The 14884-nt window shown below is 51.2% G+C and overlaps 1 protein-coding gene across 5 annotated transcripts in view; it reads left to right on the top strand.

Annotated features, from left to right (window-relative positions):
* Nucleotides 1-5657: 5657 nt before the first annotated feature.
* The window catches only part of ST6GALNAC3 (ST6 N-acetylgalactosaminide alpha-2,6-sialyltransferase 3), a 507075-nt gene continuing 497848 nt past the window's right edge, over nucleotides 5658-14884 (top strand). For 4 of the 5 annotated variants that reach the window (XM_041747350.1, XM_041747352.1, XM_041747353.1 and 1 more), the window contains exon 1: nucleotides 5658-5819. In XM_041747350.1, the coding sequence (XP_041603284.1) occupies nucleotides 5802-5819 (18 nt within the window). In that variant the 5' untranslated portion in view covers nucleotides 5658-5801. The remainder of the gene's footprint in view (nucleotides 5820-14884) is intronic. The other variant, XM_041747351.1, reaches the window with a different exon arrangement.

Below are 14884 nucleotides of genomic sequence, written 5' to 3'. Positions count from 1 at the left end.
AACCTCACAATAAAAAGAAAACAAACTCTAAGAAACGTGGTTAGGAAATATCAGACTCAATTAATAATGGAGCCTTCAATGGCCTTAGAGAAATCCAATACAAACCAAATTCAAATTCCATGCCAGTGCTTCAGCCATATTTACTTTCAATTGATTATATTTTTAAAAAATCTCAGGGGGGAATTGTTTAAGAAAAACAAATCTGGTTAAAACCTAGAACATTAAAGAACATTATTTTCAGATTTTTTTAAAAAAAGATTTCATTTATTTATTCATGAGAGATACCCAGAGAGAGGCAGAGACACAGGCAGAGGGCGAAGCAGGCTCCATGCGGGGAGCCCGATGCGGGACCCGATCCTGGGTCTCCAGGATTGCGCCCCGGGCTGAAGGCAGACGCTCAGCCGCTGAGCCACCCAGGCATCCCTCAGATTTTTCTGTTAATTAAAAACAGATACACATTTCTTTCTTTCTTGGTTCATTTGAGAAAAAAATAATTTGAGAAGAGCTAAGAACTCCCAATAGGAAGAGTAGAGCTGAGATGAAGTTGAGAGAGAACATTAAAGGAGAAGGAGAAAATATATAATATTTTAAAAATGCAATTCTAAAGCATGCATAACTTGTTTTGGAGTTCATCCCAGATAAATATGAGTTTAGTCAGGGATAATGATGAATTCTGGATTGGAACTGTGTAAAGCTTTGAAAAAGCAGTAAGCTCAAGTCTTGGGAATGCACAACGGATGACAGTTTAGAATGATCTGCTATCCAGAATGGAGGGAAATGAGGCTTAACCCACATGTCGATATATTCTCATAAATATATACCTAAAAGGTCACATTCATAGACATACTTGGACCCAGATATCAACACAGCCGTGCACACAGACACCGACAGGATAGCCATGTGCTTTAGGATATGAAAAAGTTCCTAGGTCACTGCACTATAAGAGTGCAATGGTTTCTAGAAAAAAAAAAATCGTTTCCTATTCTGGCTTAGAATGTAAAAAAAAAAAAAAAAAAATGACTTTCTCATAACATTGTATAATGGATCTTCCAGTCACAGTCTCCTATGGAAGCATAATTTATGTGGTGGATGACAAGAAGAGTTTTATGATATCTGGAATTCATTTAAAATCTTTAGATGGGAAAAATTGAGATCCAATTAAAACCTTAATAAATGACTCTGTGTTGAATATAAATATATTAAATTAATATGTGTGCGAGATGAAATTGGAAAAGTTATGGGAGTCTTCATTTTAATTCTATTTCTATCAGGAAACTGTATAACCCTGAGAATTACTTGGTAATGGGGCTGTTTACAATGAAGCAAAACTGAATTTAAATAGGACATTTTAGCCCATGACTGATCATAACTCATGAGGCCTCTGGGCCTTAAGGCATTGAGATCTCATTGGTGGAAGGCCCATGAGGAGAGGGAAGATGGACCGACTGGAGCCAAGAGGGGCTCTAGGGTGTCCCGGGTAGCAATAGGACCAGCCTCCCAGGATCTTGCTGTGAAGACAAGCAAAGGTTACACACGGCAGCCACTGTCTTGTAGGTGAGATACGATAGTGAGAGTCTTGGGTGGGAGGTAGTTCTCGTGGGCCTGAGGTGGTAACAGCTCGGCTGTAGGGGAGATCCTGGACGGGATGTGCTCCATATCCAACAGACTCAGGGGCTAAGGGCTGAGGGATACGGAGTGAGTATACCTCTCCTGCACACTCAGCTCCGGAGACAATATGTGTCTTCTACATACTTACACACTTGCCCCAGGATTTGTATCCTACCATGTATCTTAGGGAGGATGTATAGTTGCCTTAGGTTATCTGACCCCTAAACCTAAGACAACAGAGGAAATGTGATATGGGGCCGAGAGCTTGGCTCCTCATATACTGGGCAGCTGAGGGTAGCAGTTAAGGACGGCAGGCCTGGAAGTCAAACCACCTGGCTTCAAATCCCAGTTTTGCCCACTTATCAGCCGGGGATGACCACATCCAGATCGACGTAAGGATCAAACGGGTTACTGTATGTAATTGCAAGGCACATCCAGCGTGTTATTTTTGGAAAGAGTTTTTTGGCTTTAAGTTATGGAACTTGAGACTTGGAAAATGGTGCTACCACTGTGGATGGGCTAGACCTCGCTATTCTTGTCGTTTGGCAAGTCATAAAACAAAACAGAAGATCCTGGCCGACCCCTCCCCCATCTTCCCACAAATCTGGCTGCACCTTCATTCCCTAGAAGGTTCAGAACCTGGTTTTAGTTCCATCCAACTGGGTCTTCCCATCCCACTGCTTTCCTTCTGAGGTAGGGATTGTTATTGTTTTGTAAAACTTCAGGGCAGATTGGTTGCAGAATCTGTGGGGTTGGTTTTTAGGTTGTTATAAATGGGCCTTTATTCCTATCTGTGTATAGGCATAGGTGTGGATGCCAAAAGAAAAAAAAAAAAAAGACATTTTGGGAAGCGTGGGCACCAGGGAGCAATAGTTTAATGGAGAGAGCCATACCCAGACGGCTGGAGCTGGTAAAGCCCTCGCCATCCCCTCTCTTGGGTTTACCCGAGTCACAAGATGCCACATGTTTGCCTCATCGCTGTCTATCTGTCTGAGACATCAAGGTAGATGGGAATCATCCCCTTCATCCTTCCCCACGAGCTATCCTTAGTCCAGGATTCCCCTCAACCCCCGCCCTCCCCCCAAAGAGCTACCATGTTGAGAGTGTCCACAATGCCAGAAATTGAGGTGAGTGGGTTTATAAGCATCATCGCATTTAATCCTCGCAAGGATAAACACTGCTACATAAGCTGAAAGGCAAAGAGAGGTTAAGAGACTTGATCAAGGCCCCCCGGAAGGAAAGGCTCAGGGTTGCCGGCTGTGTTACCGAGAGGACCTGCAGGTTTCTGGAGAGAATGTGGCCTGCCTGCCCCTGCCCCTCTTCCCCGCCACCCTGCCAGGCTCCGTCTCTCTCTCCTTAGAGCTCTGCTGCTGCTTTGGTTAAAGACCTTACTACATTATCATGTATCTCTTATCTTTCCCACTTGGCTGGAGCGGAGAGGATGTTTGAAACCAGGGAAATCATTCTCTCAATCCCGACAGGTCCTGTAGACCTCAATAAAGTCCACCCTCTGCCCCCGCCCCACCACACTGCCAGTTAGTGGTAGCACCAAAAAAAGATTTATTTTCTAGTAGCCGCTCAGTAAAGGTTTGCTGAATTTATAAATCCATAAAATCCAGAGTTTTCCTGGCCTACTAAAGGTCATGAGCTAAAGCAGTGGTTTAGAACATGCAATCCTAAAAAAATACCCAGTCCTGTCAACCAAATGGAGGAAGCTCTTCCTGAACTTCCTCATCAAGGAGTTCTTGTCTTTTTAAAAAGATTTTATTTATTTATTCATGAGAGACACACAGAGAGAGAAAAGGCAAGGAGGCATGGAGAGAAGCAGGCTCCATGCAGGGAGTCCATCCTGGGGTCCAGGATCAGGCCCTGGACCTCAGCTAAACCGCTGAGCCCCCCGGGCTGCCCCTGATCAAGGAGTTCTTAGTGGGCATGGAGCAGATCCCTGGGGCCCGGGCGGCCTGGAGGGCGGAGTGGGACAGCGGGGACTGGTCCCTCAGACTTTCCCGGGAGCCGGTAGTCCGTCCAGTCGCAGTTTCTGCAGCACTTTCCCAGCGGTGCCTCCTGCGCTCTCAGGATTCTCTGCATGTTCTCACCAAGAAAACACCAAATCCCTTGAAAGTCTGGTTTCTGCCTTGTGGTTTGTGAGCCAATCTCATGACGTCACAGCCACCAGCAGCCCACAGTGCTTTTCCCGACTCCATGTAGGCAAACCAGACAGGGCTTCTAGCAAGTGAAACCTCTTTTGGGTAAATATTTTGGGCCTGGTTTTAAGATTTCTGTGACAGACCAAGTGGTGGAAATCTGTGTATATATACAGAAGACTCTCTCCCTTCTTCTGCGATGTGTGTGATGTCACTTTCCTCATTGAAATAACTCTGTTTCTCTTAGCCAGTTCTTTGCTTGGGAATTGGGCTTTCCTTGTTGATTTTCACTCCAACAGGGCTGCTAAGGAAGGGTGGAAAGGACCCAAAACATATTTTCTCCCAGGCTGCCTGCCTCCTAAAGCGGCTCTAGCTAGCCCCCTTTGTTTTGGCATCAGGGATTTCAGGTTGGATGGTGCGGGAGGGCCTTCCTGGGTTTCCCAGCCTAACAGGAAAGTGTAGATTTAACCTTATTGCTGGAGGGATGCCTAGGGGGCTCAAGGGTTAAGCGTCCGCCTTGGGCCCAGGTAGTGAGTGACCCTGGGGTCCTGGGATCGAGTCCCACATCGGGCTCCCTGCTTCTCCCTCTTCCTGTATCTCTGCCTCTCTCTCTCTCTCTGTGTCTCTCACGAATAAATAAATAAAATCTTAAGAAAACAACAACAATAACACACCAGGGTGGCTCAGTGGTTGAGCATCTGCCTTTGGCTCAGGTCCTGAGCGCCTGGGGTCTTGGGCTTGAGTCTGCATCCGGCTCCCCGCAGGGAGCCTGCTTCTCCCTCTGCCTCTCTCTCTGTGTCTCTCATGAATAAATAAATAAAACCTTTAAAACAAAACAAAACCTTATTACTTACATTGCAACAAACTGCATTCAGACTCTAAACCTGTAACTTGGGGAAGGGCAACATCCTGTGCTTGTGGGCACAAACCCAACTTCTATACATATGTAATCAAGTGCGTATATGAGAATATATTAAATGTTCATACAAATGCACGCATTCTATTTGCAGCGTATTTCTGGATACACCCCTTTCTCGGTAGACGCACAAGCTGAAAGCAAGCAAGCAATGCGTCCATGTCTGTGCACGTGTACAGACACACAGCAACGCCGTGTAGGCTTCCTGGCACCCTCTGCCCATAGGTATTCGCGCCCCCTGGTTGGTGGCGGATGGCGGATTCCGGAGGAGCCCACCGCAGCAGGCTTCAGCAGAGCCACGGCCCTGTGGTTAAACAGCCCCAGGAGGGTTCCATTTGCCCCTTCCGAAGCATCTTGGCATGTGCCTGCCCGAAGCCTGCGGGAGGCTGACGCCAGACCCGCTTTAACTTTTTGAAAAGTGTGAAAGGTCTTGCAAAGGGGTTGCCTGGTCGGTGGGAGGAGACCGACGGGAGGGGGGGACGAGCCGCGCTCCCTTCTCCTGCAGAGCCCTTGCCTGCTGCCCGGCTGGCTTCGCGTACGTGGAATCGCAGAACGTCCATCGGGAGGGGGAGAAGAGAGAGAGAGAGAGAGAGGGAGAGGGAGAGGGAGGGAGGGGGGAGGGGGGAGGGCAAAGGAAAAGCAGCGAGCATCCCCGGGGCAGCCGCGGGAGACCCGGGCTGCACGTAACCCGGGGGCGGGGCTTCGGGGGCTCCAGCCAGTAGCCGCGCTCGGGGGCGGGGCCTCTCCTGGGGGCGGGGCCTCTCCAGGGGGCTCCAGCCAGTAGCCGCGGCCGGGGGCGGGGCCGGGGGCGGGTCCTCTCACGGGGGCGGGCCTGGGCTCCAGCCAGTGGCCGCGGCCGGGGGCGGGGCCGGGGCGTGGCCTCTGCCGGGGGCGGGCCTGGGCTCCAGCCAGTGGCCGCGGCCGGGGGCGTGGCCGGGGCGTGGCCTCTGCCGGGGGCGGGCCCGGGGGCGGGGCCTGTGCCCGCGCAGCTCGCGCCGCGGTCCCCTGGCCCGGGTCTGCGGGAATGCGGGCTGGAGCGGTCCCGCCGCGGTACCAGCCTCCGGCCTGTCGCCGGGACGGCCCCTGACCCGGGCGCGCCCGCCGCTCGGTGGCAGAAGGGCCGGCGGAGCGCCATGGCCTGCATCCTGAAGGTAACGGCTGGGATCCGTGGCTCGGACGCGTGGTCGGCCAGCCCCTTGCTGCTGGGAGGCGAGGAGTCCGCCGCGGTCCCCCGCATCCTCATCTCGGTCGCCGCTTCCCGGCGCTGGTTTTTCTTTTTTGTTCCTCTGGCACATGCACACGGAGGGAGAGCCTGCACGGTGCCGCGGCTCGGCTGCCCTGCCCACCATTGCTGCCCACCGCGCCTGCACCGGAGGAGCTGCAGCCTGCTGGCTCCGGGGGCGAGCAGGGCTGGGCGCCGAGTAATGGGGACGGCGGGGGGGGTGCTCCCGCGGGCCCCGCTCGGCTGCCTGAGGCCTTTCGGGGGCCACGGAGGATGCACAGGGGCCCGGGCCCGGGCTCCTGCAAGGGGGGCAGCGCTCCCAAGGGGGGGGCGACGGGGCACGGGGGCTTCTGGTGAGCATGCGAGCTCCTGAGCACACAAACTTCTGCGTTTACAGGTAGTCCCTTAGGAATGCGTGTTCTTTTTTTTTTTTTTTTTTTTTCTTCTGAGATCTGCTGGCTTTCTGTGCCATTAGCTGCACTTTGGAAAAGTTCACAGAAGGATGTTTTCAGTAGGAGAGACTCTCCCACCCCCGTTCAGCTCACAGATTTGAACAGACCCAGCGATTTCGCTCCATATCAGAGCTCCCCCCCCCCCCCAAACCACCTCTCCTTTTGTGGAGCTTCCTCTCTCCAAGGTTGGGTCCCCAGCCTGGACCCAGCACCGGTCTGGCTTTGCAGCTTCGGGGTGTCAGGTGGGAGGACTTGGTGTCCATGCCTCACTGGAGAACTTTGCAGGCCACAGGGGAGAGGTGTTTTATTTGTTTTTCGTTTTCATGTTTTCTCCCTACTATTTCTCCTCGCGCCTGACCTGGCTCCTGACCCCCCTGATCATGAACATTGGCGGCGGGAGGTTCCGTGGGCCTTGACTAGAGAGAGAATGCAAAGGCCTATTTGTTCCAAGGTTGGGAGAGCTGTGTGTGACAGGCAGAACACCAGAAAAGGACTTTTTGTTGTTGTTCATTGTGAAATTGCATCTGTTTCTGGGTAGGATGGTTCGAAGCCATCTACTGTTAAACTGGTTACCTGAGTCACCTTATAAGGTGCCTTGGTGTTAATGATACACTAACCTATTAGAGGGTTGTTTTGTTTTGTTTTGTTTTCTGTCTTTTTTTCATAGGATAAAGAGGGTCAGGTATTTCCTGTGACTTTTCTGAACTTCCTCTCTTTGGTTTTGGAACATTTTCTGGGACATAACAAATGGTAGCAAGATCAAGAGGAAGTGCATAATACATCGGTGTTACAATATGGGATTTTTAACTTGGAGACTCTGAACACAGGAGCTGAAATAAGAGTATGAGTCACTCTACTATTATATTATCTGCTGGAAGGGAAATTGAGGAGCATGACATTTATCACTGGCCATCTTCTTCTTTTGGTTTCTTCCTGCCTCATCTTGCACATGTCCCAAACATTTTTAACTCACACCCCAAGCTACGTGGTGAATCTTAGCCAGACTGTCTTTTCAAGTACCTCCCATTGACCTCAGACATCTGGGGGGACATCTGAGTTCTCCTTTTCCTCCACTGCAATTCATCTGGGATGCAGACAGGTAGGCTACAGAGAAGTTTGGGCTCAAGAGGGACCTTGGTCTGAATGCAGGTTGTGCCTGTTGCCACCTGTGTGGCCTTGGACAAGTTACTTAAATGCCCTTGAGTCACAGCTTCCTCAACGTAGGATCGAAGTAATCAGCTCTGCAGGGGATAAAGTAAGACTGGGTATGAAAACTACCTGTGGCACAGGCACTAATATGTGCCACTTTTTTTTTCTGACACGTAGTGATAACTACATGTTAATGAGTCCTTAACATACCCTCTGCCTGTTTCATATGGTACAACTCTCATTCTTACACCAGACCCTATAAGGTGAGCAACATTGTTTAAAACCCCATTTTATGGATGTGGAAGCCGAGGCGCCTCAGTTTAAGAGATTTGCCCAAGGCAACAGGGTTATGGGTCTAAACCCAGATCTGCCAGCTTTTCTTATACTTTAATGCTGTTCTCTGTACTTTCCCACATGACCTTTTCTAAGATGTCCTAATACCATTCAGAATCCCACCACGTTTGAGAAACAGAGTAGCTTTGTGCAGCGATGGTCTCCATGGCCCCTGGTAGGCCTTTTCCAACTTCTTGTCTTTGAACGACGGTACGTGGTGGAGCGGAGAGTCCGGAGGCCTGGATCCAGTGCAAGCCTGACCTCCTGTGCACGATTTTAGGCGGTCACTGCAACTTGCTCATTTTAGAATGCAGATAATTATAGTAATTATCTGATGGGGTTTTATGAAGGTAGAATGATGGACTTTTTTTCTTCTTTTTTTTTAAACAAAACATTTTCTGCCACAGGCCAGTCCTGGGCTTGGTGTTGGCCTCACAAGATGTGTGAACCATTGACCTGGTTCCCAAGTAGCTTGCGGTACAGTAAAGGGGATAGAGAAGTAAATGACTGTGTTTGGTGCAACGTGAGGAGTCCCATAGATCCATGGAAGGCCTAACACGGTGTGGAGGGACACAGCAACGGAACCGCCTATTGATTAGTCAAGACCGGCTTCCACCTACTATATTCCAGCTGGGTTTTGAAGCCTGTGTTGGGTTTACTATCACGGAGCTTGTGTTCTTGAGACATGACTTTTGAGGCCGTGTCAACTTTACTCTGTGGGTGACATGCACTTCACAGATTTTTGAGGTAGATTTTATTATCCATTTTTATATGTGAGAAAACTGAGATGGAGGTTGATTGAAATATCCTGATTGCCTACGCAGGAGTGACCCTGAGGGTGGGGGTCCCTGAGTCGCTGAGGGGAAAGGCCCCTGCCGTGGCAGCCGGGGGTGGTCTTGGCAGCCCATTCCGCCCGTGCACAGAGCTGGCTCTCCTAACAGAATGATGGTTACTACCTCAATAATTATTTAACTGTGAGACATACATTCAGTCCACTTTGCATGGCCTTTGAAGCCAGAAAGATGTGGGGTTTAATTATGGCTGCACCACCTACTGATTGTGTAACCCCAGGCAAGTTTCTGGATTCCCCTGCTCCGGTTTCTGAGATGGGGATGATCATGCATTCCTCAGTGGGCTACTTTGGGGTTCAGGGAGGATGTCTGCAGGTTACAAAGGATAGGCTAGTCATAGTTTAGTGAAAACAAGTCCAAGTCTCCGGTTCCTTTAGGCTGCACTTCCTGGGCCGCCGTGCTCTTGTGGGGTCATTAACACGACGACTCGTCTTTCCAAGGAGTGTTTTAAAAGTGTTGGAAAGTTTGATAGACAAGAAGACATCTCACTTGTATTTATTTGATCACTAGTGAAGCAAAACTTTTAAATCTATATTAGTCATTTGGTTTTCTTCTCCTGTACGTTATAGATACGTGAAATTTTTATGTAATAAGCTTATTTATGTGTTCTTGTATGGTTTCTACCTTTAGTTGCCAAATATGTTTCTGAGCCCGGTATCTGGTACCCTTGGGGTATTTAGCAATAGCTGATGAATTGTATTCAATTTTCTTTGTATCCAGTGGCAAAAGGGGTCCCTGAGTAGACACAAGACCCTTACGAGTCCTTTCTGCCTTGGCGAAGATCAAGGTTTTGCCAGGGTGAGGAGACCTGCGAGCACGAAGCAGACGGTAACGCGATGCACTTAGGTGCGTGACTAAAGCCACCGCTTTCTTCTCTCCCCACCACCCATCCTCGTATAATATTTTCTTAGATTGATGGGAAATTGGATGACTGGTAATATCAAGTTATGAACTTGGTGTCTTCCCATTTATTTTCCTTCTGCTCCTGCCCCGGACCTAATTTTTCACCATATTGCATCAGTTATATCTAGAGGAATCTCTCAAATCCACCCATGACTCTCTGTTCTTTGTCTGCCCTGCTCAGAGCCTAGTATTTGCTCCGTCTTCTGGAATAGCCTCCTTTCACTTCAGCCTCCCCCGACGCTTGCCCATCTTCCATATCCTCATGGGATTACGCTCAGGTGCGGGACTGATCAAGCCCTTGACGGCTGGAATGCTTGCTCTGGGTCCGCAGCCCCTGGGGGAGGAACCCAGCTGTTTAGCTTGGCATTCGGGTTCCTGCACCCTCTTGCCCCCGCCCACCTGCTGCTCCGTTCCCCACACACTTACCTACACTCATCCCACGTTTGTAGACGTGGCCCTGCCTCATGGCTCCGTGTCTATGCGGTACAGCTAGGGATTACCGGCCTTGGCTCTGACCTCAGACCCCCCTGCTTCTGCAGTGAGGTCCCTCGGCCCCCATTTCCTCCGCTGTGGAACTGGAACAAGACAGTGCCCACTTCTTGAAGCTAAGAGGAATAAATGAGCTCACCCGTAGAACAGACCCTGAAATATAGCGAGTCCTGGATAATCCGGGGCGATTAGTTGCTGGCGTGCTGTTTCCTCTGCAGGAAGTGCTCTCCCTGTCACCTTCCCTCCACCGACAAGTCCTGCAGCTCGAGGCCCAGCCTGCCGGGCTCCGCGGGCTTCTCTGTGGCCGAGTTCCCCTCTCGGAGCAGCGGGCGGTACCCGGTCCTGCCCGCTCCCGACTCTTCTGCTGGCCTCTGAGCTCGCAGGGGGCAGGGGCAGGGGGCGGAGGGCAGGGGGTAGGGGACCTGGGGGGCAGAGGCAGGGGCCTGCAGCGAGCGGGGCAGCTGCTGCTTGCTGGCGCCGGGCCCACTGCAGCCGCCGGGAGGTGCCCAGCGTGCAGCCAGGGGTCCAGCCCCGACCGGCCTGCCCCTGCCCCCGTGTGGGCCTCGAACCCCTGGTCCTGTGGCTCCTGTGCAACCCGGAGCCCACCTGGACCTCGCAGGCCCACCCAGAGGGAGCGGGCGCCCAGCTGGGACGGAGCCTGAGCCCGAGCCCAAGCGAAGAGACCCGGAGAGCAAGACAGTGGCCTCGCCGCCCCGAATCCGAGCCCGGGGCTGGGGGGCCCACCCGTCCTGGCTGGCGGGGACCGGGCCCGGGGGCCTGGAGGGCACGAGCAGCCCCGGGCTGCAGACGCCGGCACCTGGGCTCTGGGGCTGCCCGCAGGGTCCTTGGCCTTGGGGCCTGGTTGAGGACATGTGGGTGGGGACTGTGTGGCCGCTTCACCCACTTCTACCCAGGCGGTTCCGTCTAGACAGCTGCCCAGCACCCGCCTGCTCGGGCCGCGCTGACCGGCTGTTCCATCCGCTCCTTCTCTGGAGTTTCCTTTGTGACCCAGGCCCTGGGGGAAGAAGAGGGGCCGCCCCGGCTCGGGAGGGAAGAAAGTCCTGATTGTGCCTCCCGCACCCGAGGGCCCTTGTAGCCGGTAGCCCTAGGAAGCCACGGGCCCCTTTGGGGTTGGCAGTGAAGCAGCGGGCTCCCGCAGACTCGGATTTGGCCTTGGCCAGGCTTCAGGGCCTCCGGGGCTCTGGGAGGAGGCCCTGGGTTTTTGCATTTATAATTTTACATTCATTTTCTTTCTTTTCTTTTTTTTTTAAAAAAGATTTTATTTATTTATTCATGACAGACACAGAGAGAGAGGCAGAGACACAGGCCGAGGGAGAAGCAGGCCCCATGCAGGGAGCCCCACGCGGGACTCGATCCCGCGACCCCAGGGTCACGCCCTGGGCCTATGGCAGACGCTCAACCGCTGAGCCCCCCTGGACGCCGCTTGCATTCATTTTCTTAGAGACCCACAAATCGTATGACTCCGGGCTCCCCAGCCTGCATCCCCTCTGGGGCGGCGTTGGTGTCCTGGACAGGTCACGCCTGCACGGGCCCTGCTCACCGCAGACTGCGCCGCACAAATGGCAAAACTGTTATTAGTATTATTAATAGTTGGATAACAGCTCGAGTCGAGGAAACCCGTCTTGGGAGCTGGTGGGCTTTATGGAAGGATTTCGATTTGAGGAAAGCAGAGAGAGCCTCGTAAGCTTTCCAGTGCGTGGCTGGGGAAAACGATGAAACCTCCTCCCCAGGAGGACCATTTCTATCTGTTTGTGAAAATTTAACACACGCTTGTGCCTGAGGGCTGGGAGTTGGAGGAGTTCTTTTCTGTTTCCTGGCTTCTGGGGAAAGTGGAGGAAGGCATTTTTCTAATTGGAGAGAGTAGATTTACAAGTGCTACCAGGATCCCATTACAGAAAGCTGCAGCTAGGTCCTGGTTATTAAAAGGCTCATTATTCGGTTTATGGATTATCCAGATCCTGTCCGTCCCCGGCCATTCTGATGTACACCTTTTATGCATTTTACTGCCAATTAGCACCTCCACCGGAGCCAGGGAAGGGAGAGGAGCTAAACCCCAAATTGTTTAATTCTTCCCCTTGTTAACAGCTGTGTCAAGGTTTGTCCGCAGGAAGGTGGTTCTAGGAAATGGCTCGAGTGAGGTGAAGGGATTATCTGTGCTTTTCCACTATTGTTTTCTTTCCCTTCAGCTGGAGGACTAAGAGTAGGCTCTGGTTCTGATTTTAAACTGATTTAAAGTGGCCCCATCAGAGACCTTGGCCAAGGGTATCCAGAGACTCAATAAACAGGAGCCTCGGGGTAGGTAACGTTCTCAGACAGGCCCCGGGCCCCTTCCCCCTTCGTCTCCAGGCCTCTTCTCATTTCCTGTGTGATGTGGAGGGGTGGGGGCCCCAACATCTGGTACTTGGGAGCGTGGGGGAAGTTAACTCCCAAAGAGGTGGCTCGGGGGCCAGGAAAGAGGGGAGCCCCTGTACTTGAGTCATTCTAGTCTTTGTGTAGAAAGAGGCCTGTACGTGTCTGCGTGCACGTGGGAAATGTAACTGTACAAATAATAACATACAGCCACGTTCATTCAATCAGTCGTACCTTCACATTTCCTCAGCTTTGAACATTCTTGCCCATAAGATCCTTCTTGGAAGGCACGTCTCTCTAATTTCAGAGGCTGTTTTGTTGTTTAGTGTATTTATTAGCTGTGCCTTTACCAGACTCCAAAATAAAAACTGCTTTGGTTTGTTTGCATCTTGGCCTGAGAAGGTCACGAGCACGGGGCGCCTGGGTGGCTCAGTCGGTGGGGCGTCTGCCTTCGGCTCGGGTCATGATCTCGGAGTCCCGGGGTCGAGCCCCACGTTGGGGGAATCCCTGCTCAGCTGGGAGCCTGCCTCTCCCCCTCCGTCTGCCCCTCCCCTTGCTCCTTCTCTCTCTCTTCCTCTCTCTCGAATAAATAAGTAAAAAATAAATAAATTTTAAAAAATCATGATCACAAGGGAGTTAGAAGTAAAATGCGTACGTCCTGCATTGGAAATGAGTCATGGTGTGGGAATAGAATGTGCACCTGGAGCTCATCCTAGGTTTCAAGGACTAAAACGAGCAAGGACCCCCCTCCTTGGGACAAGTGAGTACCCACTTGCAGAGAGCAGCGCCATCATTCCTGGCACTGTCGCTTGGTGTTCCTGGCCCTGCCAGTAGACTGGACTCTAAAGAAAGAGGGGTAGAGGTCTCTCTGGGAAGGTTTTGCCCTCTCAATCAGGGAAACTGAGAAAGCGAGGCTGTTCTCAAGGATGTGGGTGGTAAGAGGATTTGGGGTGCAGAGGTGAGAGCCCCGCCAACGCTGAGTCTGATTCCAGCTTTGTGATGAGTATGTGTCCTGACAGTAGGATGTTTATTTACTGCAGTGCCGTCCAGTAGAGATATAACGCAGCTCCCTTCCACGAGTTTACATTTTCTAGGAGCCTCGTTTAAAAAAAAAAAAAAAAGTGAAAGGAGACAGGCAGCACTGACTTTAATAACTTACTCTATTTAAGGCAATATATACAATATCACTCGGTGTAACCCATTTTCATTTCAACATGTAATCAATATAAAAATTATTGATGAGTCATTGATGTTTCCTTAAGTCTTCAAAGTCTGGCGTACATTTTGCCATGACAGCGTATCTCAATTCGGATGTTGACTTTTCATCAGAAATTTGGGTTTTATGAAACATACGGTCAAAAACTAGATTCAGATGTTCAGGTTGCTCTCAGAGATGCTCAAAAGCTCATTAGTTTTAAACGTCAATAAAATGAAATGAGATGAAATGAAATGAAATGAAATGAAATGAAATGAAATGAAAAATGCGGCTCCTCCGTCACACCAGCCACCCTTCAAGGCTGGACAGCCGAGTGTGGGGAGTGGCGACTGTCCTGGAAAGCACAGTTGTTTCCGTCTTCATCCTCACCATCGAAGGGACCACTAGCCGAGGGGGCCATGGGAGGGCGTGGGGAGCTGGAGGGGAGGACACTCCTGTTGCTCAGGCCACTGGCAGCCCAAGGAAGGCAAATGGTGAGCAGGTAATGAACGTGGGACTTAGGGACACACTGGAGCCTTTACTGAGCCCTTGGAATTTCTGCTGCAATGGCGTTCTCGGGTTTTCCACATCCTGTGCGATTGGCCCCCTAGATGTCGAACAGCTGTGTGCTCTCCCAGGGGAGGGCTGCTTCGGTCTCTGCATGGTAGTGTGAACCCCCGTGGGCTCTGAGGGTGGAAACTGGCTGTGTACACCTCTATGTGAGCCATCCCTCTGCTCCAGCAGGGCAGCCCACACGTGGCAGCAGCATGGACATCCAGAAAAAACCACATCTTCCTCTAAGTCAAGACAGTAAGGTGATTGGAGTTCCTTGGTACAATTGGCTTGTTTCCCCTGCTGCTCTGTAAATACAGCAAAATGCCAATAGCTGCATGTCCAGTGGTGCTTGGAGCAAATCAGCTTGGAAACCTGCAGCTCTGTTTTGTTTTTTGTTTTTGTTTTTGTTTTTTTCAGCTCTGTTTTGTTTTTGTTTTTGTTTTGTTTTTTTTTGCAGCTCTGTTTTGTCTATGCCTCTGCCAAACATACCTGCCCCGCTCCACCTAGTTTTCCTGGATCGGGACACGAACACTTCGTTATACTCCTGACAGTGGCTGCTGGTTGCCTCGTGTCTTCTTTCTGGCAACAGCCTGCCGGATATGTGACAGCGATTTGTGATCCCATGAGATTTCAGGATGGGCATCATTATTTACGCTTGTTGGGCTGCCGAGGGGACTCCGGTTCCTACTGCTTAATG

Source organism: Vulpes lagopus, chromosome 3 (assembly GCF_018345385.1).
Source record: "Vulpes lagopus strain Blue_001 chromosome 3, ASM1834538v1, whole genome shotgun sequence".
Lineage (NCBI taxonomy): Eukaryota > Metazoa > Chordata > Mammalia > Carnivora > Canidae > Vulpes > Vulpes lagopus.
Note: the sequence above shows the minus strand (reverse complement) of the source record. Positions and strands in the feature narration are given on the sequence as shown.